The sequence below is a fragment of the Urocitellus parryii genome, chromosome 3, assembly GCF_045843805.1.
Source record: "Urocitellus parryii isolate mUroPar1 chromosome 3, mUroPar1.hap1, whole genome shotgun sequence".
Lineage (NCBI taxonomy): Eukaryota > Metazoa > Chordata > Mammalia > Rodentia > Sciuridae > Urocitellus > Urocitellus parryii.
The window spans coordinates 204,499,029-204,522,395 of record NC_135533.1 but is presented as its reverse complement, the minus strand read 5'-3'; the positions used below and the strand labels follow the sequence as shown (position 1 = coordinate 204,522,395).

The 23,367-nt window shown below is 59.2% G+C and overlaps 1 protein-coding gene across 8 annotated transcripts; it reads left to right on the top strand.

Moving 5' to 3' along the window:
- Positions 1 to 1,797: 1,797 nt before the first annotated feature.
- On the top strand, positions 1,798 to 21,431 carry Fcho1 (FCH and mu domain containing endocytic adaptor 1). 8 transcript variants are annotated; one of them, XM_077795705.1, is made up of 26 exons: positions 1,798 to 1,824; positions 6,201 to 6,292; positions 7,437 to 7,511; positions 8,544 to 8,685; positions 10,077 to 10,190; positions 10,419 to 10,523; positions 11,749 to 11,847; positions 11,939 to 12,035; positions 12,932 to 12,976; positions 13,083 to 13,161; positions 13,713 to 13,737; positions 13,932 to 14,002; positions 14,366 to 14,543; positions 14,627 to 14,651; positions 15,149 to 15,200; positions 15,654 to 15,745; positions 16,128 to 16,397; positions 17,519 to 17,631; positions 17,721 to 17,808; positions 17,942 to 18,050; positions 18,597 to 18,752; positions 19,046 to 19,178; positions 19,498 to 19,697; positions 20,591 to 20,646; positions 20,956 to 21,120; positions 21,367 to 21,431. In XM_077795705.1, exons 1-26 carry the CDS (start codon positions 1,798 to 1,800, stop codon positions 21,387 to 21,389), a joined length of 2,631 nt encoding a protein of 876 aa, XP_077651831.1. In that variant the 3' UTR covers positions 21,390 to 21,431. The 8 variants fall into 8 exon arrangements, with proteins under 8 accessions (XP_077651831.1, XP_077651833.1, XP_077651830.1 ...); XM_077795707.1 differs by having other exon boundaries at positions 10,038 to 10,190; positions 16,227 to 16,397; XM_077795704.1 differs by having other exon boundaries at positions 10,038 to 10,190; positions 19,519 to 19,697.
- The last annotated feature ends 1,936 nt before the right edge of the window (positions 21,432 to 23,367 follow it).

The following is a 23,367-nucleotide window of genomic DNA, read 5'->3' as shown; positions in this document are numbered from 1 at the left end:
GCGCTGGGCCCCAGGAAGAGCCTGGCACCTGGTGCTCCAGGGCCCCGTCTCCTTCAGCACGGCTCGGCTCGCGGTCCCGCTCGTGGCCAGAGATGATCTGAGCATTTGGGACTTTCCTCCCTTGGGACATCAGCCTGCAGTGCCTCATGTCTCCAAATTAGGTTGGCTCGGGACTCCCCTGGGAGCAGAAGTTCCTCAGGGGCTGCAGCACTGCCCGGCACAGGGTGGTGTGGGGTAAATTTGCTGAAACTAACGATGAACTGGTGAACTCCTGTGGATGCTTTAAAACCCCATCCATCATGCCCCTGTCTTTTTTTTTTTTTTTTTTTTTGCAGTGCTGGGGATTGAACCCGGGGCGCTCTCCCTCCGAGCCTCTGCCTGGTGCTTACTGTGTTTTTATTTTATTTTTGAGTCAGGGTCTCCCTCAGTTGCCAAGGCTGGCCTCGAACTTGCAATTCCCCTGCCTCCGCTTTCCTGATGGCCGGCGTGACAGGTGCAGGTTGCCCCGCAGGCTCAGCCCCCCTGGCCCCTGCAGAAGTCCAGCCTTTGTCCTTCTGTCGGCCCCTCCCTGACCACAGCAGATTAAGGACACCTGTGTCTGGCTCTGCCCGGCTCGACTGGGGACCTTGGGGGCCAGGCTCAGGGCTGTCATCTCAGAGGTCCTGGTGTTGCCCTGGTCGGAGCGGGCACTTGGCGGGTGCCGAGAGACATGCGAGGACCAGAGGCCACGGCTGGATGGGTCACCTGGGGCTCAGAGAGGGGCAGCCATGCCCAGCGTCCTGCTCAGTCCTTTCCTGGTGGGACCCAGGGCGCCTCCCCAGCCTGCAGTGACCCGGCCCTGTCCCCGCTGCCACCGTGCCTCCCAGGCTCCCAGCTGCTGCCGAGCTGCCCGTGGGGTCATGAATTATGGATGAGGCCTGCAGGCTCCAGTGACCAGCCTGGTCTCGGAACACGCCAAGGACACCCTGCGGCCCTCCCCCACCGGGCGGCCGGGCCCAGCCCCGTGCAGAGCCAGGGTTCCCCAGCCAGACCCTCCCGGGCGCCCATCGTGGGCTGCAGAGGGGAACCAAGGCCTGGGGATGGACAGTGGCTCAGAGGACAGTGCGCACTGGCCTCCAGGGGCCGCTGGCGGGGTCACCGGGGGGGGGGGGCAAGCTCACCTTGCTGAAGGAGCCTCTGAGGGGACTGTGAAGAGGGACTCAAGAGACCTCGGGGGACCTTCAGGGACACTCCAGGGACCCAGCCCCCTCCCCACCAGACTCTCTTCCCACAGGAGCCGTGAGCATCTGAGGGCAGGTCTGGGTTCCGCCGTGGCGGGGTCAAGCCTGCTGTCCCTTCCTGCTGCGGGACCTTGGCAAGTGGCTTTCCCGCTTCAGAGGGGACGGGCCTGACCGTCTCCGCTGGGCCGAGCTCACCCACTCCCACTCCCACCTTTGCCCACGAACTCCTACACCTGCTCGAACCCCGAGCTCCGGGCCCTTCCTTCCCCACCTGAGCTCCCCACCTGTCCCTCCATCTAGTGCAGACCCGACCCCATGAGACTGGGGCATCTGCGTTCAGCTCTGTTCATAGACTAGGGGCTGCAGGACCAGAGCCCAGTCATCTCAGACACCACCACCGCCCCCCACTCCTGGTCCCCACCTCAGCCCAGCCTCAGGGCATCCGCCTCTCCCTCCTCCCACTTTCCCCTACTCGGGCTGGGGCTGGCACTTGTCAGGACTGTGTGGCTCAAACTTGCCTTTTTCTTCAGACAGGTATTGGAGGGGGCCTGCAGGGGTCTCCATAGAGGCCATCAGGATGTCGTACTTTGGGGAACATTTTTGGGTAAGACCTACTCTTATTTTGGTGGGGGCTCCGGGCAGGGCCATATGGACTTTTATGGAGATGGGGAGACTGAATGTCTCGTGGGCCGGGAAGAGGGTCTGCTGCAGGTAGAAGTCAAAGCAGCCAGAGTCAGGCTGGGTTAGAATCCACACCCTCAGACCTCACAGACCTTGTGACCTTGGGCAAGTCAGGAAGCCACAGCCCAGAGGAGGAATCTGGTAGCTGAAATTACCCAGCAAAAAAGTGCAGGCTCAGGACACCAACCTGGGCCAGAGCGAGCGCCGGGACGCGGGGTCACTCCAGCCGGGGGTTCCCATGCCCTTCCCATCCCGGAGAGTTGGGGAGTTTTCTTGGCCTGACCCCTGTGTCCCCTGCGCTCCTTCCCCACCCAGGATGGGAACAGGACGCGGGACGGAGAGGACTCCCCCCCTCTGCCCCGTGACCCCCTGCTCTGGAAGGCCCTGGGGCCCCCAAGAGCCTTCGTCCAGCTCCGAGAGAGGAGCTCGGGTCTAGGGGACACCGAGTCAGCCGGACACCCCCCGCTGCAGGGCCAGGGCAAGCCCAGCGCAGGGGCACCCGGGGGGTGGCCAGCTTGCGGCTGTGTCCTCCAGGCCCAGGGGCAGGCTGGGTGGAAGCCCAGAGGCGTGACATTGGTGGCCAGCTCAGGGAACAGGACGCCCCCTGCAGAGGTGGCTAAGGAGGGTGAGCCTCAGGAGAGGCCCCAGGGGCCTGCAGAAAGCCCCTTCCTCAACGGCAGGCCGGGGCTTGCCAGAGGAAGCCTGTTGTTAGGCAACCAGTTGCCCCTGGCAACAAGCAGGCTCCCTCCTTTCTCCCCTCCCAGCTGGGGCTCCTCTTACCCGCATCCACTTTCTTAAAGGGACCAGACCCTCTTGCCACCTGGGGGCGGTGTCTGACCTGCACCCTCTCCCCAGGGGTCTGACTCCCCAGCTCAGCCTCTGAATGGCTGTGTGACCGGGGGACTCTGTGTCTCTGAGCCCCCATGAGGACCTCTGTGGGAGGGGGTTGATGGTTAGAGCATCAGAAGCTGGAGCCCTGACAGCAGTACCTACATCTATTTCAGATGTCTTTTAATGTACGAGGCACCTACATTTATTTTAAGTCCTTTTTAATTGCACAAAGTGCGCAGACTCCCCATAGAAAATTCAGATGAGCAAAGAAAAAAAAAAAAATAGAAACCACCCCCACCTAGACACCCCAGCTCCCGCGCCAGAGCTCTGAGCTCTGGATTGGAATTTGGTTCTGCGGGAGCCTGGGCCAGGCGACTCTGCCTCCTCCAGCCCAGTTACCCCGTGTGGGAAAGGGCATTGGAATTCCATCTTCCTGGGACACGGGAGTGCCTCGGACACCCTGTCCATGACAGAAATCTCCAGACTCCAGCGAGGTCTTTTTTTTTTAGTACTGGAATTGAAGCCAGGGCCGTGGGCCTGAAGGGCAAATGCTCTACCACTGACCCACACCCAGCCCTTAGTAATGCTTCTTTCAATCAGTGGCTTGCATTAGAGCCCCCACACAGGCTGGGCAGGGCTGAGGCTCTGGGTGGTCCCAAGGAGACTCTCTCATCAGGGGTGACCCAGACAGACAGGGATGCCTCAGTCTCCTTGAGCTGGGCAAGGCAAGAGGCATGGAGGGTACTAGGGAGCCATGGGGGAAGTGTGAGCAGGAGAGGGCCATGACCAAGCTGTGATGGGAAGGTCCTTCCCCAGTAGGCCCTGGGGGGGCAGTACTGGGGTCCAGAGGTTCTTGAAGGAGACACACACCAAGACAGCCCCCCTAGGACCCTCGGCTGCCAGCCCACTCTGAGGAAGGCAGACACTGCTGGGCGTTTGCCAGCCCTGGGAACCAGGCCAGTGGTTGGCTCCGAGTCAGGCCCAGATGCTGGCCTGGGTGACAGTGCCTGGAGCAGCCTCACCCGAGGATCCCCGGGGGGCCGTGAGCCGCCGCGGCTGTTTGCCAAGCCCTCACTCTGACCCAGGAGGCCCCTTGCCCAGCGCTGTGCCAGCCCCCCTCACCAAGACCCGGGTGAGCTGGGTACTGTCACTGTCGGAGGAGGAACTGAGACCCAGAGAGGCGAAGTCACCAACTCTAAGACACTCAGTGCATGTAAGGGGGGTGTAGCACTGGAGCCTGAAAATACAGGTCTAGACAGGAAGCTGGAGGGACGACCAGAGCGCCCCCGGGAAGTGGGGTTCTGAGCCGCTTGGGAGGAGGCTGGTCTGGAAGGGCCCTAGTGAAGTGGGCGGGGCTGGCGGGGTGGGCGGGGCTGGTGGGAGGATCTGGAGGCTGGGAGGGACTGGCAGGTGGGAGGGGCTGAGGTGGGCGGGGCTGGCCGGGTGGAGGGCTGGTGGTGGGACCCCTGGGCAAAGGTGTAGTGCGAAGGGACCACGTGTCCCTGCATCGGTTACTGCCTTCCTGGCGAGGCGGGAAGAAACCAGGAGCTGAGGCTGGAAAAGCAATTCCAATCCAAGGGAACTTGAACTTGAGCAGCTGATGGACCACTGACCAGAGCCATCAGTGATTCTAGAGTGAGCGGTGGCTGTCGGGAGCCTTGGGCTTGAGGCTGCCTTTGTCCCTCTCTGAGCCTTGGGGCCTTGGGTAGCTCCGTGTTAGCTGGGGCGGGGAGCCAGCCACCTCTCAGCGGGATGAACCAGGTGGATCTCCGTCAGGGTCCCCAAAGCCCCAAAGGCAATTCTAACTTTTGCTCATTCGCTAAATCTGGTTCAGTCTCCCGTGTGTGCAGCAGGAGGGTCATCTAGCAGGACTTCTGACCAGCCTTCCAGCTTCCAGGTGACTGGGCAGGTGAACGGAAGACACTGCCCAGTGTGGCCAGAGGGAGGGTCCAGGGACTTCTCCTGGGAATTAAGTGGCACGGGGGCGGGGCTGGGCGGAGGAGCCCTGTCTAGCTGTGCAAGGCCCTGGGTTCCCTCCCCAACGCTACAGAGAGAGAGAGACAGAGACAGGCAGAAAGAAGGCTTGGATCTCTCCACCTCATCTTTCCGTCCTGATTACAAAGCATCATCGGTGCTAAAATGTTTCCAAGTTCCCTCAGACCCCAGCGTAACACCCTTCTGAATGGACAGTTCAGTGTTCAGACATGGCACCCTTCACAGGTGACAGGATCTGGCTGGCATTAAAATATCACCTGCCAGGCACGTCGATGCATTCCTGTAATCCCAGTGGCTAGGGAGGCTGAGACAGGAGGATCATGAGTTCAAAGCCAGCCTCAGCAATGGTGAGGCACTAAGCAACTCAGTGAGACCCTGTCTCTAAATAAAATGCAAAATAAAACTGGGTGTGTGGCTCAGTGATGGAGTGCCCCTGAGAATCCCCAGAATCCCCCCACACACACCCCAAAAATGTCAAGTCACTTTTCCTACACTTTCAGATGGAAAGGGGTCCCAGTGTCCTAGTTTGAACAGCAGTAAAAGTTGCCCTCACATAAATGCATTTGGAGAAGAAAGAGATTTAAAATGTTAAGTAGCAGAGAATTAGCAAAAATTAGAATTGCTTTGGGGGCTTTGGGGACCCCGACGGAGATCAACCTTCATTCCCATGAAAGAGGTGGATGAGGGACAGTGACAGCCCCAGAACTCGGAGGAAAGAGGTTTTGGGTGAGGCATCCGTAGGCGCAGGGTAGAGGCTCAGCTCCCACCCGCACTAACTGTTTACAGCCAAATAACATTTGTTCACTTATTCAAAATTCTCAAAAGTTTGTGTTTTCTGGGCCTCCCCCTGTGCTGGGCTTTTCTGGGTCCTGAGAAAGAACTCAGCCCCAGGCCCTGACCTGAGCCCCGGAGAGGGAGTTTCCATGGTGAAAAGGATGGAAAACACCGCTCCACGACTCAAACACCAGGGATGGCATTCATTGGCTTGTAAAACTGGACAGCTGTGTGGCAATGTGGCTTTCAGGTTTGGTTCCATCCAGCAACTTGACTAAACACACACGTTACTCGATTCCTTCTGGTTCAGCATCTTTCTAAGGCTCATGGTTTTCTCTTGGCTTCTAATATCTCTTGTCACCACTATTCCTCATTGATGGAGAGAGAGAGAAAAATCAGAGGGGGAAAACCTGACCGAGACTGAGGCAAACAGAAGCAGAAAGACCGGGACCCAAAGATAAAAGAGACACAAACAACAACTGAGATTCTGGTTCCCTCAACTACAGGCCCCAAACCCCAGGCTTTTTTTCTGATTGGTTCAATTTAAAGTCCAGGAACTGGGGCCAAGGGGAAGTGCGACAGACCGATTGGCTCAAGCCAGGGATGGACTCCTGCTCGTTGGCCCTGCCCCCGTTGCTAGGCAACATCGTTAGCCTCGGCTCCCACCAACTTTCTTAATCTTCACCTCCATCCCCTCAGGGTGAGAAAAATCATGGCTTTGAGGTGCTGTACCACAGCGTGAAGCAGGGGCCCGTCTCCACCAAGGAGCTGGCTGACTTCATCCGGGAGAGGTGAGGTCCCCCAGCCCTACCTACCATGTGGCCAGGCCCACAGCCATGTGAACCCCCCCCCCCCCGTGGTCCCGCCCACCTCCCCTCAGGTCCTGCACCTGCCTTGCCAGGTACCCTCCCCCACCCGCCAGGTCCAAATTCCCGGGACCTCGAGGAACCAAAGGGTCTTGAGGACCCTTGAGACCAATGGTTCTGGGCCCTGTGAACTCCACGTCCCCTTTTAAACAGTAACCACCCTGGTTCTAAAGCCTCCCTTCTGATGATAGAACCTACTTGGATGGGGGGATTATTAAACTCCATCTCGCGCCTTGAGGATGATGAATGAAAACACATATGCTAGCATAGTCCACATTCCAACACGCACATGCGCACGTGATGAACTAATGCAGGGCGAGGCAGCCTCCGCTCCCACTGGTACCAGAGATTGAACCCAGGGACACCTAACCACTGCGCCCCATCCCCAGCCCTTTTAATACTGTTTTTAGACCCGGGGTCTCCCTGAGTTGCTTAGTGCCTCATTTTTGCTGAGGCTGGCTTTGAACTTGCCATCCTCCTGCCTCAGCCTCCCAAGTCGATGGGATTATAGGCATGCGCCACTGTATACAGCTGGTATTCCTTTTTTTAAAAAATTATTATTATTATTATTTTAGCTATACATCGATACAATACCTTTCTTTCTTTCTTTAATGTGGTGCTGAGGGTGAAACCCCGTGCCTCCCACGTGCTGGGCAAGCCTCTACCATTCAGCCCCAGCCCCTGGGGCAGCTTCTAAGTGGATACATTGATGCCCCGGAAAACTCAGGTTTTGTTTGAAGGAAGATGTGACTAGACATGAGGCGGCATTTAGCAGGATCTGCCCAGAGGGAAAAAGGAAAAATGAGCTTTTCTCCTGCAATTAAGTGAAACGAACCACATGAAGCACTCCACTCGGTGCCCACTATGTGCTCCAATATTTCTCCTCCCGCTGCTACCAACACTGCTGATGTTGGCCAAGGGCATGGCTTCGCGGAAACGGATCTCTTGCCCAAATTTCCAAAATGCCCTCCTTGAGAGCCACTGCTTAGACACTGGAGATGGGGAAGCGGAGGTCCAGGTGCCCCGAAAGAACCTCCGCCATCTCCCGCCCCCCTGTGCTCCCACCCAGAGCCACCATCGAGGAGACATACTCAAAGGCCATGGCGAAACTCTCCAAGCTGGCCAGCAACGGGACCCCCGTGGGGTGAGTGGAGCAGGGCTCACCAGGGCGCTGGGCCTGGGGCATCGGGAGCCTTCCGGGGTGGATGTGTCTTTACTCACGTGACATGACGTGTAGAGTTCACTCTCTGGCTTCTTCATGTGTTCATTGCACATGTATTTGCTGAGCACCTTCTGTGTGCCAGACAACTACAGCCCATGGGACCTTTGTCCCATGTCCCATGAGACACAAGTTAAACTCACACATAACCAAGTCCTTTCCCTGAATGAGAAGTGCTAGGCAGGAAAGTAGGATCGTGAGAGGGTGGGCACTTCCTCTGGAGTAGACTCAGCTGCAGTGAGCCCGGGCCTTAATGTGCAGAAGGAGCTGGCCCTGGGAGTGTCTGAGGGCCAGAGACCCAGGCCCCGCCAGTGCAAAGGCCCTGAGGCAGCAGCACACATGGCCTGTGCAAGGAAGAGCAAGGAGGCTCACCCGGCTGCCTGGGGGGTGAGGAGGGAATGATGGGGGAGAGGGGAGTGGAGGTGGACAGGCCATAGGGACCTCAGGCACAAGCCACCTGTGATGTGGTCCCTGGGCATTCGCAAAGTTCCTTGTGGTTGCTGTGGGGCCACACGATGGGGAGGGCTGGGGCGGAGGCAGCAGGGAGAGAAGGTGTGTGTGGGGGAGCACTGGAGGAGCCCCTGCGAGGGGCAAAGGCCACAGGGGACTTAGTCTGCCCACCTGGAGTCTCACCCAGTGGGAATAATCAGCTGGGGCCTGGAGACCAGGGGACTGTGCCACGCCCAGGAAGGACTCCTGGGTCCGCGGACAGGACTTAAGTTGTAGCTTTGAGACTAAGAATGGGGCTCAGTGGCGAGCGCCCGCCTAGCATGGGAAGCTGTGGGTTCTGTCCCCAACCCTGGAAAATTAAAAAAGATAGATATATTAATGAAGATGAGCGAGGCTTCGCAGGGCCAGGCCCACAGGAGATGTGCAGCCGAGGCCATTGCCCTGTGTGCGGGGACTTCAGCGGGTGGGTCCTGGGAGACCCTGGGGGTAACCCCGGCCTGCCCGCAGGACCTTCGCCCCGCTCTGGGAGGTCTTCCGAGTCTCCTCCGACAAGCTGGCGCTGTGTCACTTGGAGCTGACGCGGAAGCTGCAGGACCTCATCAAGGACGTGCTGCGCTACGGGGAGGAGCAGCTCAAGGCCCACAAGAGGGTGCGTCCAGGGGGCAGGGCAGGGCAGCGCATCCGGGTCCCAGGCCTCCTGCGGCTTCCAGACCTGGGGGTGCCCCCAGATGCCCGCCACCTCCACACATCCGACCCCCTTGGGCTTGATGAACTCCCGCTCAGAGCCCAGCAGCAGCAGGGGGCGGGGGCGGGGCTCAGTGGGGACCCTGGGCTACAGGCAGTGGCCAGCCTCAGCCCGGGAGGCTTCTGCACAGCTCGGAGCAGATGCTGTCCTTTGCGGCATGGAGACTGTGACATGCAGACTCCAGTGCCACACAGCCTCGCTCATTCCTGTGCATAGTGTCTCAAGCTGGTTTTGGGCTACAAGGAGAGTCCAGGTCGGGGACAAGCTCAGCACACTGGCTCTCTATTCTGTACAGACAGAGCCCTGGACGGTGCCTGGCTTGATACCTAACATTTCTAGACTTAAAAACCTAGACCCGGGTGCACGCCTGTGATCCCAGCGTCTCAGGAGGATCGCGGGTTCAAAGCCAGCCTCAGCAACTCAGCAAGGCCCTAAGCAACTCAGGGAGACTCTGTCTCTAAATAAAAATGTAATAAAAAGAGCTGCGGATGTGGCTCCGTGGTTAAACGCCTCTGGGTTCAAATCCTGGTACCAAAACCAAACATAAATAAAACAAAACCCAAAGGACTAGAATCTTGGGTGATCCAAGCCTGACATTCAGGATCCCACACCTCTCAAGTTTGTCATTATACAAAAAAAAATTCTTTGCACTTACAAAGGGTCCCAGTTTAGAATGCTGGCGTACGATTTTTTTTTTTTTTTTAACTTCACAACAGTGCAGCAGTGACCTGCGATCAGTAGAAATAGAACTTGGAATTGTGAATTCGGAACTTTCTCTGGGTTAGTTAGTTCCGATCCTCTGTTGTGAAGCTGGGCAGCTACAGGGAGCACAGCACCTGTTAGCCCCATGAAACGGGGACCCCACAGTGTGCCCTGTGGCTAAGCCAGGGTGCAGGTGGGTTGGGCGGAATCGATACAGTCCCCATGTACAGTGTTTTCAACTTGCAATTATTATTATTATTATTATTATTATTATTATTATTATTAGGTTCTGGGCTGCTTAAGCACTGAGCCACATCCCCAGCCCTTTTCGTTTTACTTAGAGTCAGGGTCTCGCAAAGTTGCTCCGGACCTAAGTTGCTGAGGCTGCCTTCGAGCCCGCGGTGCTCCTGCCTCAGCCTCCAGAGCCACTGGGATTCCAGGCGAGCGCCACCAGGCCCCGCCAAAATACTCTGGGACAAATAAAATACTCAGAGTATTACGGTCCCTGCCTGGGCACAGGTGGCACCCACGCGCCCCTTCCCCACCCCCTACAGTGCAAGGAGGAAGCGCTGGGCACCCTGGACGCGGTGCAGGTGCTCTCGGGCGTCAGCCAGCTGCTGCCCAAGTCTCGCGAGAACTACCTGAGCCGCTGCATGGACCAGGAGCGCCTGCGCAGAGAGAACACCAGCCAGAAAGAGATGGACAAGGTGTGAGGTGGCGGCCGCTGCAGCGCGTGGGTCTGAGGGATCTGCCGCAGAGCCTTGGGGCTGCCTGGCTAGAACGAAAATGTGTCGCACAGAGGGGGTCACTGGGCCTGCGTGTGGCCACTGAGCCCTGGGTACCCCAGGAACCCACCTGCCAGGTGACAAGTCTGGGACTGGGAAAGCCCTCTGTGTGTCCCCATCCCAATGCCATCCCCTCCCTGTGCCTCCTAGGCAGAAACCAAAACCAAGAAGGCGGCGGAGAGCCTGCGGCGCGCGGTGGAGAAGTACAACTCGGCCCGGGCCGACTTCGAGCACAAGATGCTGGACTCGGCGCTGGTAGGAAGCCGGCCCCAGAGATCCGCACCCCGAGGGCTGCGCGTCCCTGGCCCGGGACACCTCCCGACCGACCCCGTCCTGGGGTGCTTAGGGTCATAGGCCTAAGACCTATTATTGTCGTTGACATTATTTCAGAAGCCAAATTATCTTGTGCCTCAGTTTCCCCATCTGTAAAACGGAGATTCTAATAGTGCCTGCCTCATAGAGCAGCGAAGGTTAAATGAGCAACTCTGAAGTTTTCAGACTAGTACCAGGGACACGGAAGCCACTCCCTAGGCTGTTATTATTTCCATTCTATTGGGGAGATTTTTGAAGAAGGGCAAAGTTCAGAAGCCAAGTATCTCCTGAGATTCCTTGGTGGCTGGAAGGCCACCCAGCCTCTGTCCCTCAAGAGCTGTGTTACTTTGCAAGTTACTGCACCTCTCTGGGTCTCCATCTACCCACATGGACCAAGAGTAGACTAGAATCTCAGGACTCAGAATAAGAATTCTTTTTCAAGTTGCAAGTGATAGAAACTTTTATTTAAGCCTGGCATGGTGACATTCACCTGTAATCCCAGTGATTCGGGAGGCTGAGACAGGAGGATTGTGATTTCAAAGCCAGCTTCAGCAAATTATCAAGGCCCTATGCAACTAAGTGAATCTCTGACTCTAAAGAAGATTAAAAGGGGGGGGGCTGCGGATGTGGCTTAATCACTTCTGGGTTCAATCCCCCATACCAAAAAAGAAAGAAATGTTTATTTAAATGGACGAATTTTTTAGGGTCAGTGAACTGAAGAATTTTTTTGAGGGGGTGTGGAGGCTTCAGGCATGGATGGATTCAGGTGCCGAAATGGTGTTGGCAGAAAGCTTGTGTCTCTCTGATTCTCTAGTCAGTCTTCTTCCCTGGGGACTTGACCCCCAGGCAGACATTAGACATGCCTGTGTGTGTGTGTGTGTGTGTGTGTGTGTGTGTGTGTATGTGTGTGTGTGTGTGTACACATGTGCACATACTCACATGTACAGTGTGTGCACACAGAAAAGTAGCTGCCAGCTGCCCCCATTTGTATCCCAATAACTCTTTGGCTCAGGAATGAAGCATCTTTTCTCCTAGTTCCAGCTAAAGTCCTAGGGCAGACTTTCATTGGTTCTTTCTCTAATCAATCACTGAGGCCAGAGAGCTGGGAGGTTCTGATTGGTCACATGGCCATTCTACATTTCCATTCACTCCTTTCTTCCCGCCTCAGCGCTTCCAAGCCATGGAGGAGACCCACCTGCGACACATGAAGGCGCTGCTGGGCTCCTACGCACACTCGGTGGAGGACACTCACGTGCAGATTGGGCAGGTGACGCAGGCTGGTGTGCAGGATGAGGCTGGGGCCGGTGCTGGGCAAGAGGACCCCGCCAGTCACACACCCTGCCCTCCCACCCACCCAGGTGCACGAGGAATTTAAGCAGAACATAGAGAACGTCACCGTGGAGATGCTGCTCAGGAAGTTTGCTGAGAGCAAGGGCACGGGCCAGGAGAAGCCAGGTGAGTCCGCAGAGATGGCGGCCAGGCTGGGGGCCACAGCTGCAGAGAAAGAGGCGGGAGACTGGGCCTTGGATTCTTCATCAGAAAAATGGCTGGTGACAATTCCAAGTTTCCAGCCCAGGTAGGAAGAGAATTGGATGGCTGGTCTGGTGTGTCTGTCTAGAAGATTCCTGAGAGGCCTTGAAAGCCACGCTGGGAGTTCAGACTCCACCCCAAGGGCCCCAGGGAGCTATTGAGTGTTGTTGAGCAAAAGATGAATTTGGAAAAGCCCAGATGTGGGGGCTGAGAGGAGCTGAGGGCAAGTTTGAGAATCAGACCTGGTCTGGGTCCTTTCTTCCTTGCTGCCTGTGTGACCTAGGACATGTGTCTTCACTTCTCAGTTTCCTCACCTGGAAAGTGGGGATGAGAATATACTCACAGTCATTCTCACAATGCTCGGTGATCTGTCCACTACTACGTCACTGTCCCCAAGTCTACTCAGCCAGTGAGGCCTGTCCTTCCTCCCTGTTGTCTCTGTGGCTCAGGCCCTGCTCAGGCCGCCCCTCCTTATGTGGCCCCCCATTCTTGCCCTTGATTGGCCCCAGGTCTGCCGCCCTCACACACGCCCCGTGCCTCCCATCATCTTGGGAGAGTCCCAGCTCCTCCTCTGGGTGTCCAGGCCCATCTTGGTCCATCCCCTGACCCAACCCAAGTTCCACCTGGAAATGCTGCAAGTGTCTAGATGGCTCAGATGGCACCACCCAGCCAGTGGCAGAGCAGCCCCTGAGCCCACCCGCCCACACCCTGGCTGGGCTGTTCCGCTTTTACCTACCTGACTGACTGCGGGCCCAAGCCGGGTGGCCGAGAGCGTCCGGCCACCGGTGCCAGGCCCGCCCACCTCCACCTCCCTGTCCCAGGGCCTCTGGACTTCGAGAGCTACAGTGCGGCCGCGCTGCAGGAAGGCAAGTACGTCTGGGCCTGGTCGCCCAGGCTAGACCGCGGGGTGAGGGGGGGACCTGCCTGGGAAGGGGGCACCCGCCCCGCTCAGCCACCTCCATCTGTCCTCAGCAATGAAACGCCTGCGGGGATCCAAGGCCTTCCGCCTTCCAGGACTAAGCCGGCGGGAGCGGGAGCCTCGAGCCGCCGTGTGAGGAAGGCCCTGCCTGGTCCCGGTCCAGGCTAGCTCAGAAATCCCCCACTCAGGAGTCTCCCTATCCCAGGCTAGCCCAGTATTGCCCATTGACCTCTGTGGGTAGCTCAGAGTAGCCCCTGTCCCAGGCTAGCCCAGGACTCCCTCTCCCCAGGCTGGCCCACAAGAACCTCTGCCCCAGGGTAGCACCACGGAGCCAAAGCCCAACCTGGCTGGAGTCTGTCCATGCACCAAGGCCAGGCCTGGGGCTTCCTGGCCCGTGGTGACCAAGGATTACCCCTGCCCCGGCCGGTCCAGGATGCCAGCCCTGTCGTGGCCTTGCCAATGATACCCCCCACGTCCCCGGACTTCTCAGGCCAGCCCTGAAGTCCAGCTCCAGCGGCCTCCCTTCCCAGGCTGCTTAAACACACGTCCTGATTGGCTGACTCCAGACTCCCCACTGTGAGCAAGCGCCAGGTCCCACGGCCCCCAGGGCTGGCCTAGGCGGGTAGTGCAGGCGCCCCAGGTCCCAGGGGCCCTGACGCTGACACCTCTCCCTTCCTCCCCAGAGATTTCCTGGAACCCGATTCAGGGGTGAGTGCCGGGGAGGGCCTTGGGAGGGGCTGACTGCTGGTGGGCGGGGTCTGTTCTCACCTGAATCCCAGGTGAAACTGGGCGGGGTGGGAACCCCAGGGAGTGCAGCTTGGGGCAGGTGGTGTGGGTCAGAGCCAGGCCCTGGAGGGGAAAGTTCAATCCGGGGGACCCACCTCGTCACTCTCCACCCCCAGATGTGTCCAGAGGTGGATGAAGAAGGTTTCACCGTCCGACCTGATGTGACCCAGAACAATATCCTTCTGATGTCCCTGGGAACCACTGTTGGCACAGCAGGGACAAAGCTCTGTCCAGGCTACCACTAGCAACCGCCCCGTGTCCACCTTGGATAGGGCCTCTGTCGTGGAGGGAACCGGTCCAGATGTAAACAGCTGTTCCGTGGGGTCAGGGATGGGCAAGAGTAAGAGAGGCGGTTGGATTGTCCCAGAAGGAGAGTCCAGGGGCTTCCTGGAGGAAGGGGCACCAGGGTTGAGGTTTTGCAGCTGAATAGGAATTTGCCAGGCAGTGTGAGCAGAGGGACTGTGCGGGGTCTCTACACGTTTGAGCAGGAGGGACAGGGCGGGATCTGAGGGCTGCTAGGATCTGCTTGGCTCCTTGACTGAGGCCTAAGCACGGCCGAGCCTTCTCGCTTCTCCTCTAGTGACTCTGACTTTGACGATGAGGAGCCCCGGAAGTTCCACGTGCACATCAAGCCCGCGCCAGCCCGGGCTCCATCCTGTAACCCTGAGGCTGCCGCGGCACAGCTCAGGGCCACAGCGGGCAGCCTCATCCTACCTCCAGGCCCAGGGGTGAGGTGTGGGGGGGTTGCTCTGGGTGTGCGGCAGGGCTGGCTGGATGCACCTGTGCCTGACCCTGCCTCGTTTGTCCACAGGGCACCATGAAACGCCATTCTTCCCGTGAGTAGCCTTCTGTCTTGGTTTGGGTAAGAATGCTTGGAGGGAACGCTGGTCCTGGATTTGGGTGTGAATTTGAACCCCAGCTCTGCTGTAACATGGGGCAGGCTGCTTAACCACTCTGACCCTCAGTCTCCTCCTTTGTAAAATAAGAATAAATTAAATGAAAATTGAAAGGAGGGCTGGTGCTGTGGCTCATGGTAGAGCACTTGCCTCGCATGTATGAGGCCCAGGGTTTGATCCTCAGCACCACATAAAAATAAATAAATACAATAAAGGTATGTGTCCAACTGCAACTAAAAAAATAAATATCAAAAAAAGAAAGAAAGAGAAAATTGAAAGGAGAAGCTGGGGCTAGGAAAAGAGCCCACACCTGGAGGCAGGTTGGCTTGGCTCCTTCTTGAACCTCTGATTCTCCTGAGTGTCAGGGTGGTGGTGTGGGCAATGAGCAGTGCTGCAGGCACGGTGACAGGAAGGCTCAAGGGGGGTATCTCCCACAGGGGACGCTGCTGGGAAACCACAGAGGCCTCGGTCTGCCCCCAGGACCAGCAGGTAGGTTCCACAAGGTGGGACACGGAACCAACAGGTGTGGCAGGTGTGGGCCGCCCCTACCTCCTCCCCTTGTCTCTGCCTTGTGCCTCTGGCTTATGAAGCACCTTCTGTATATTTGCCCCATGCGGGTTTTGGGGTACGTGACCAAGACAGGTCTCTGTTCTCAGTCACATTCTAGTGGCTCATTAAAATGACCAGCAAATGAATTAAGTGTGCTCATCAGTGCTGTGGAGAAGCTCAGGCCGCGGTGCGCTGCAGGCAGGAAGGGGTGGCTTCACTTGGGATGGGGGCTTCCCGAGGGCTGGCTTTGGGCTGAACCCGAGGAGGAGTAGGAGTGGCATAGGTACAACTGCAGGAACAGCTCAGGACAGAGGAGACCTCGCAAAGGCTCTGGGCGGGAGACAAGGCACGCAGCCAATAGACCCCCGCCCCTCTTGGCCTCCTGGTCCACAGCTGTGCAGAAAAGCTGCCCTTGGATGAGCAGGTATCCAAGAATCTTTTTGGGCCACCCCTGGAGTCAGCCTTTGACCATGAAGATTTTACAGGTGATGGGAACAGGGGTGTGGGCGTGGCTAGCAAGGGAATGGGTGGGGCCAAGGATAGGCCAGGAGGAGGGAAGACGGGGCCAATGGGAAGGGAGGCTGGTCTGTCGAGGGGCAGCCTAGGATAGAAGATGGGCATCTTTACATAAGTGGGCGGGGTCGTCACGTGAGTGGGCGGGGCTATAGCTGATGGACGCTTCCCAGTGGGACAGACCGTAGAGGGTGCGGTCTGTGCTTGGGTCTGGGTAACAGTGGAGAGGACATTAGGGAGATGGACAACCGAGAATGGGAACCCACCTTCCCGCCCCCTGGGTGCGGCCTGAAGGAGGGTGGGCGGGACTCCGTGTGGGCGGGCCCGACGCTGACCGTCTGTTGGCTTCCCTAGGCTCCAGCAGCCTCGGGTTCACCTCCAGCCCCTCCCCTTTCTCCTCCTCGTCACCTGAAAACGTGGAAGACTCTGGCCTCGACTCTCCTTCCCATGCAGCACCTGGCCCCTCCCCGGATTCCTGGGTCCCCCGCCCGGGCACCCCGCAGAGCCCGCCCACCTGTAGGGCACAGCCCCCTGAACCCAGGGGAACACGGCCCCCACCACCACCCGACTCTCCACAGCGCCTGGCACCATCCCCAGGCCCTTGGGGACTGGAGGCCGGAGGAGGTGAGTCCAGTGACCTTGTCCCTGAGATTGGAGGGGACTGAGTGCCCCCGGTAGGCAGGGCCTGATCAGACTTCTGAGGACACAGTCGGGATGAGGTAACCCCCACCTCTACAGGGGAGATAACGAGGTCGATATTTAACAAGGCAGGGGATGACGGGTGCGGGTGCGGGGTGGAGGCCTCGGGGAAGGACATTTGCGCTAAGATTTGGTGGCAGTGAGGATGGGCGGGGCCCCTGAATGGGGGCGGGGCTGCTGGGAGGTGTCGCCACAGCCTGGGAAGAGGCCCAGGCGGGTGCTGCTGGGCACGTTTGAGGAACCCCCAGGGAGAGGCAGGGGGGGAGGGGGCGCCTGGGCCTGGGAGGACTGTGACATGCTCCTTGAGGAAGCGGCGCCCTGCAGGGCTTCGAATGGAGGAAGCACAGGACATGAGTGACTCTGGGGTCACATGCTCCCTCTGGCAGCTTGGGAGGGAGGGAAGGTGAAGGAAGAGCGGCCTCGGGTAAGGGTGGAGAAGAGCCAGCCAGGTGGCCAGCCAGGTGGGGAGGGGGGGTGAGGCAAGGGTGGCATGTCACAGCTGTGTGAAGATGTCATCAGAGCGGGGAGGGAGGCCACCCAGGGAGGAGAGCCTGGGGTTGAGCAGGCAGGGCCAGAGGGGCTCGAGGACAGGTGGAGGAAGGGAGCAGGCAGGGGTGGCCCCCCAGGCTCCAGAGGTAGCTCTGACCACACACTGTCCCCAGCGCTGCTGGCCAGTGTCCTTGACGCGCTCCATGGGAAAGAACCTGGCTGAGCCAGTTCGAGGGGCCACACGTGCCCCATTAGTTAACAGAGGAGGGTGAGATGCAGACCCAGGTCACCTAGGCGGCCCTCACCCTCGGAAGTGGGTGTCACAGCTGCTGACCGTGGCCCCCAGCCCTGCGTGCCCACCCCCTGAGGCGCTCGCCCTTGTCTGGCTGCCAGTGTCTGGAGGCTCGGGCTGTGGGTGGTGCCCGTCCGACTCCAGGCTTCGGTCTTCCTGAAGCCCTTCTCCCCCTGTTTGTGGCTGAGTCCCTGCCCCTGGGTGAGACCCAGAGTGAGACCCAGGGCGGTGGCTCATCTGGGCCTGTTCTCCACGCTCCTCCCAGACCTGGTGCCCCCACCCGCCGATGGCACCTCTAGGGAGGGCCTCGCTGCCCCACCCCGGAGGCCACGCTCCAGAAAGGTGTCTTGCCCCCTCACCCGGAGCAACGGTGACCTGGTAAGTGAGGACGTGACAGGAACTGGCTGGGAGTGGCCCAGGTGGTTCTTGGCCTCCATTTCTAGCCCCCACCCCTGTCCTCCCTCCAGTCTCGGCCCCTGAGCCCCTCCCCCCTGGGCTCCTCTGCCCCCAGCATCACCTCGGAGCGGCCCGGCTTCTCCTCCCAGACGGGACACGGTACGTGGGGCAGCTCTGGCCCCCAGCCTCGGGCACCCTGTCTCTGGTCTGGGCGGCAGTTGGTGGCTGTGGCAGGGTGGGTCCTCAGGGCCTGTGCGCATCCATGTGACGGGTTCCTTCCTCGCCACCCCAGGAGTCTCCCGGGGCCCGAGCCCCGTGGTCCTCGGCTCCCAGGATGCCCTGCCTGTGGCCACAGCCTTCACGGAGTACGTCCACGCCTACTTCCGAGGCCACAGCCCCAGGTGTGACAAGGTCGGGGAGGATACCGGGAGGGCTCCAAGGCTGGTGTCTGGGTCTGGAAAGGAAGTAGCAGACGCAATTCTCAGCCTTGGAGGGCAGTGGGAGCCCCAGAGGGCGTCGTAGCCGGGCTCCCCAAGGCCACTGTGCCCCCAGGCTGAGAGGACCAGAAGCCGTGCCCAGTCAGGGGCAGGTGGGGTGAGCTGGGGAGCCGGAGCCTGGCCCGACGTCCCTGGGTGGATCAGCAGGAAGGACCTTCCTGTCACAGCACAAGGAGGAGGAGAGTGTTTGACCCGAGCCCAGGCGAGGACCGCTGCACCACGCAGCCCTTGTGGCTTGAGGTCTTGGTCTAGGAGAAAAGCAGACGGGAGGGGCCTTCTTTCTCCCTCAGCCCTGGGTGGCTTCTTCTCGTCCAGGCAGGGTGACAGGCCTGCGGGCTTGATTAGGGCCTTGCTGGATTGGGGACTGGGAACCCCCAGCTGTGGTGGACCCAGGGGAGGGGGATAGGGCTCCAGGCAGAGCCCTGAGCCACCACGTCCCCCACTCCCCAGCTGCCTGGCTCGAGTCACTGGGGAGCTGACCATGACCTTTCCTGCTGGTATCATGCGAGTGTTCAACGGGACCCCGCCCCCACCGGTCCTCAGCTTCAGGCTCGTGCACACGGCCCCCATCGAGCACTTCCAGCCCAGTGCTGACCTGCTCTTCAGGTACTGGGCACGCCCAGTGGAAAGGGGCCTTACACTGGGGGGTCAGCGGCTCCCGAGCTCTGAATTTCTACTCTGCCTCTTGGGATTTGCTGTGTGGCCTGGGATAAGCTGCTTGCCCTCTCTGAACCTTGCTTTCCTTGACTCCTCTACTGCCCTCACCTCCAGCCCAAGTAGGGCTTTCCTGGGCCGAGGGTGGGACAAGAAATCACGTCTTTAGGGAGCCGCTGGCATAGAAGAAAGCCCTGGGAGGGCATTTCCTGAGGGCTGGGGGTGATGAGTCCCTCTCTGCACAGTGACCCCTCCCAGAGCGACCCGGACACCAAAGACTTCTGGCTCAATATGGCAGCTCTGACCGAGGCCCTGCAGCGCCAGGCGGAGCAGAACCCCACGGCCTCCTACTACAACGTGGTGCTGCTGCGATACCAGGTGGGCCCGGAGCCCGGGTGGGGCCTCGCCGCTCCCTGGGGGGCCTTCCCCCATTGGTGCAGATGGTACAATTATGCAAATTGGAAGAGGCCCCATCCCAGAACCATGGACTTGAACTTGTCTGGCCGATTTTGTTAAAATGAGGTGCTCGCCTGCCCTCTGCTGGACACATGGTGTAACACACTAAATTCTCCTGCACCGGCCTGGGAAGATATGTGTGTGGCGCTGTCAGCGTGGTGGAATGGTGGGTGGCGAGGCAAGGTCACGGGGTGGCAGGACATAAACCCGAGCTGTGTCTCTCTTGCTTTTGTCCCCCCAGTTCTCCCGCCCCGGCCCCCAGTCCCTGCCTCTGCAGCTGAGCGTCCACTGGCAGTGCGCGGCCTCGCTCACCCAGGTCTCGGTGGAGTACAGCTACCGCGCTGGGGCCACGGCCGTGTCCACGCCGCTCACCAACGTCCAGATCCTGCTGCCCGTCGGGGAGCCCGTGACCAATGTCCGCCTACAGCCTGCTGCCACCTGGTACGAGGCCGTCGGACGCCCAGCCCAGCCCTGCCCTCCCCTCCCGTCCTCTCCCACGTGGGGACCTGTATAGCACCCAGGGTTGTGGCAGCCAAAGGTCCAGCCAAGGCTGGACCCCTGACGGTGCCTACCTTGCTTAGAACTGGGGATGATTTAAATAATTTTGGAGCCGGGTACAGTGGCACCCACCTGCGCTCCCAGCTATGTGGAGGCCGAGACAGGAGGCTGGCTTGAGCTCAGGAGTTTGAATCCAGCCAGGGCCACACCAGGAGATCCCATCTCAAAAAGAAATTCAGCGGCAGAGCCCTGGGGTCCACCCCAGCACCGCCAACAAACAAGCAAAACAATGAACTTAAATGATTTCTGAGGGAGCTTCCTCCACAGCAGGCCTCTGCCGGGGGTCTTGGTCCTCAGCAGCCCCAGGTTGGCCTCTCACCTCCCCACTTATGGAGGGGGAGACAGGCACGGAGGCTCCTCTGCTTGTCTGAGGCCACACCAAGACCCGACTGCCCACCCATTCCTGGTGCAGCTGCCAGTCTGGCCCGCCACCACTTTTTAAATTTATTATTTTTATTTTTTTGCGGTGCTGGGGTTGGAACCCAGGGCCCCAGGCACACGGTGGGTGCTCTACCCCTGAGCCGTGGCCCCGGGCCCACCTTCGTTTTGCACAAAAGGCGGAACCTGCTGTGCAGGAGGATTGAATGCGCCTTTTCAAAGTGCTGTCGGGCATCAGCCGCTCCATGCCCACCCCTTTCACAGATGGGGAAACAGAGGCGAGGCTGGGAAGTGGGCCTGTGGGGGTCACGCAGGGGACCAGGAAGTGGCCAAACTGTGCCCACGGGCTTCTAGCATCTTCTCTGGTGAAGACCTGACCAACCTTCTCTCACTGCCAGGAGCCTAGAGGAGAAGCGGTTCATGTGGAAGCTTCCAGATGTGTCTGAGGCAGCAGGTGAGTTATGGGTGTGCATGAAGGACGGGGAGAGCTCAGGTGGGAGGCACTTATTCAGACTGGGGAGAATGCTGGTGGTGAGAAGTGGGCTTGAAAAATGTGGGAGAAGAAGACAACCCGGGTTGGGGGGCATGGCAGATGCAAAGATCCTGTGGTAGGACTGCTGTGTCAACCAGCGGGGCCAGAAGTAAAGGGTGCATGGGTGCAAGAGGAGGTGGGCGGGGCAGATGAGCCACAGAGCAAAGGGTTTCCAGCGCAGGGACGGTGGGACCGCGCTGGGCGGGGGCAGCTCACCTCAGGCCTCCCTAGGCACTGGCCACCTCTCTGCCAGCTGGGAGCCCGTGTCTGGGCCCAGCACGCCCAGCCCTGTGGCCGCACAGTTCACCAGCGAGGGGGCCACTCTGTCGGGCGTGGACCTGGAGCTGGTGGGCAACGGCTACCGCATGTCACTGGTGAAGAGGAGGTTCGCCACAGGTACCGTCACCTGCCACCAGGCACTGGAGCTGGGACCGTGCCAGGCCCCACTGGGCCCTGTCACCTGCTTCGCCGGGCTGCTGGGAGGACTTTGGCAGGAGGGGGCGTTTGAAGGTTTCACCCCCACCCCCACTCGGTCCTCCCGCCCCACAAGGGGCTCCTGGGACCCCAGGCAGAGACCATGGGAACCGGGGACACTGAGGGAACTGGAAGGTCAGGCCCTCCTCACTGTCCCCACTGCCACAGGGATGTACCTGGTGAGCTGCTGAGCTGGGACCGAGGTGCTCACTCACCCCCGCCCTCCTGCTGGGAGCCGGGCCGCCCCCGCCCCCCCCCAGGCCAGACTCTGGAGAGGAGCCCCCGCCAGCCCAGCTGAGCCGAGACCGGCCTCCTCCCGCCAACGCCCCGGGTCCTGGCCTTTTAATGTTCTTCGAATAAACACTTTATTTTCTAACAAAATAAAAAAGGAGACCTTATCCTGCTCCAGAGTGTCGCCTTCATACAGTCGGAGTGGCGAGGGACAGGGCTGCAGGGGTGTGGCCTGGCGTTTCTAGGGTATCTCGCCCCACACCTTGCACTTTGCTTATCCTATAAGCTTTCGAGGGACAAAAGCCAGACCCAGGGCCCATGGGCTCAGAACTGGGCTAGTGGGAGGGACAAGGACTACAGGAGCCCAGATTGGGGCACCCAGAGCTCTTCCCAAGGAGTTAAGAAAATGTCCTGGGGAGGGTCTTCGTAAATGGGGCTTTGACGTTTGAGCAGGAGTTTATAAGACGGGCGGGCACCCCAGGCAGAGTTTGAGCTCCATGGGAAAGCGATTTTTAGTCAATCCGTGAACATTAATTGATCTCCGGGGTGGGCCAGGCAAGGGGCGCAGCTGTAAGCAAGACAAAGTTCTTGGAAGCTGAAAGACTTGGGAGTAGAGGCCTGGGTCCAGAGCGACACGGCCATCACTGACTTTGACTGAGCGGCTTGAGCCTAGGGGTCCTCATCGGCAGCCCCTTCATGGTGGCCTCGGGGAGCTGAGTACACAGAGTGCCAGGGGGCAGGGAGCAGAGTGGCCTAGTGGGGCCCGGGGTAGATGTGGTAACCGACAGTGCCGGGGAGCAGGTCTGAGCTCAGCAGATGGTCCTGGGTCCTGACAGGCACCTGGGGACCGTCACTCAGTCTGACCCTGAGGGATCCTACAACCTGAGAGGAACCAAGCCTGCACCAAATGGAGTTTCAGAAACAGGAAACAGGAAGCAGGATGTGGCTTGAGACTTGCCCTGCACTTTTTGATCCTCCTTCCTTGTCTGAAGAGGAGGGGGATGGCTGGCTATGCCAGGGCGGGGAGGCGCTTCCCCATCTTGCAAGCTCCTACTCACACCTCAAAACCCCATTTATAATATCCCCTCCCGTCCTCCTGCCCTGGGTTTCTTCATATGTTAAAAAAAAAAGAGGGGAACCCTGGAGCTGGGGCACCTTCCTGACTTCACAGTGGGTTGGGGGGAGGGGAGGGAGCCATAGCCCCACAGAAGGTCAAAGCCCGGAGCTGCTGTCTGAATGCCACCATCTGCTGCCACCTCCAACACACTGGCTTATCGAGGCTTGGGTTCCGGCCCATCTGATAAGCGGCAGGGACATGGTACCTCATGCTGCCTTGAATTTGTTTTCCTGGGTCCTGAGCAAGGCCGGGCACCTTTTAAAACACAGGAGGCATTTTTCTTGGGAGTACCGCCTAATTGCCCTGCCCTGCTTGTGTGACACGCGCCTATCTCAGGAGGTGCGTCCCAACAGAGCGGGCAGGGACCCATTAAACTGGCCAGCCCCAGAGGGCGTGGTGTCATTCAGCTGTTTACGACTCTCTGGTCTCCCCCGTTTGGGTGGCTCCCAATCTCTGCTCTGCCACAGTGACCAGTCGCACGGTGCTCCGTCAAGTCCCCTGGTGGGCTTGTGTGTACCTGTCTCGACTGAGGCGAGCCAGGCCTGCGTCACACACCTGTGAGCCCAGCGACTTAGGAGCTGAGGCAAGAGGGTCCCGACTCCAGGTCAGCCCCGTCAACCTGGGGAGACCCCGTCTCAGAATTGAGAACATCTTTAAAAGGGCTGGAGATGCGGCTCAGTGGCGGAGTGCCCCCAGGCTCCGTCCCCGTACTAAAAATAAACAAATAAACTGAAATTCACAACAGAAAATTGACCGTGAACTTGCCCGGCAGCGGCAGCGTCTCCCTCTAGGACACGTTCATCTCCCAAAGGAGGCCCCCA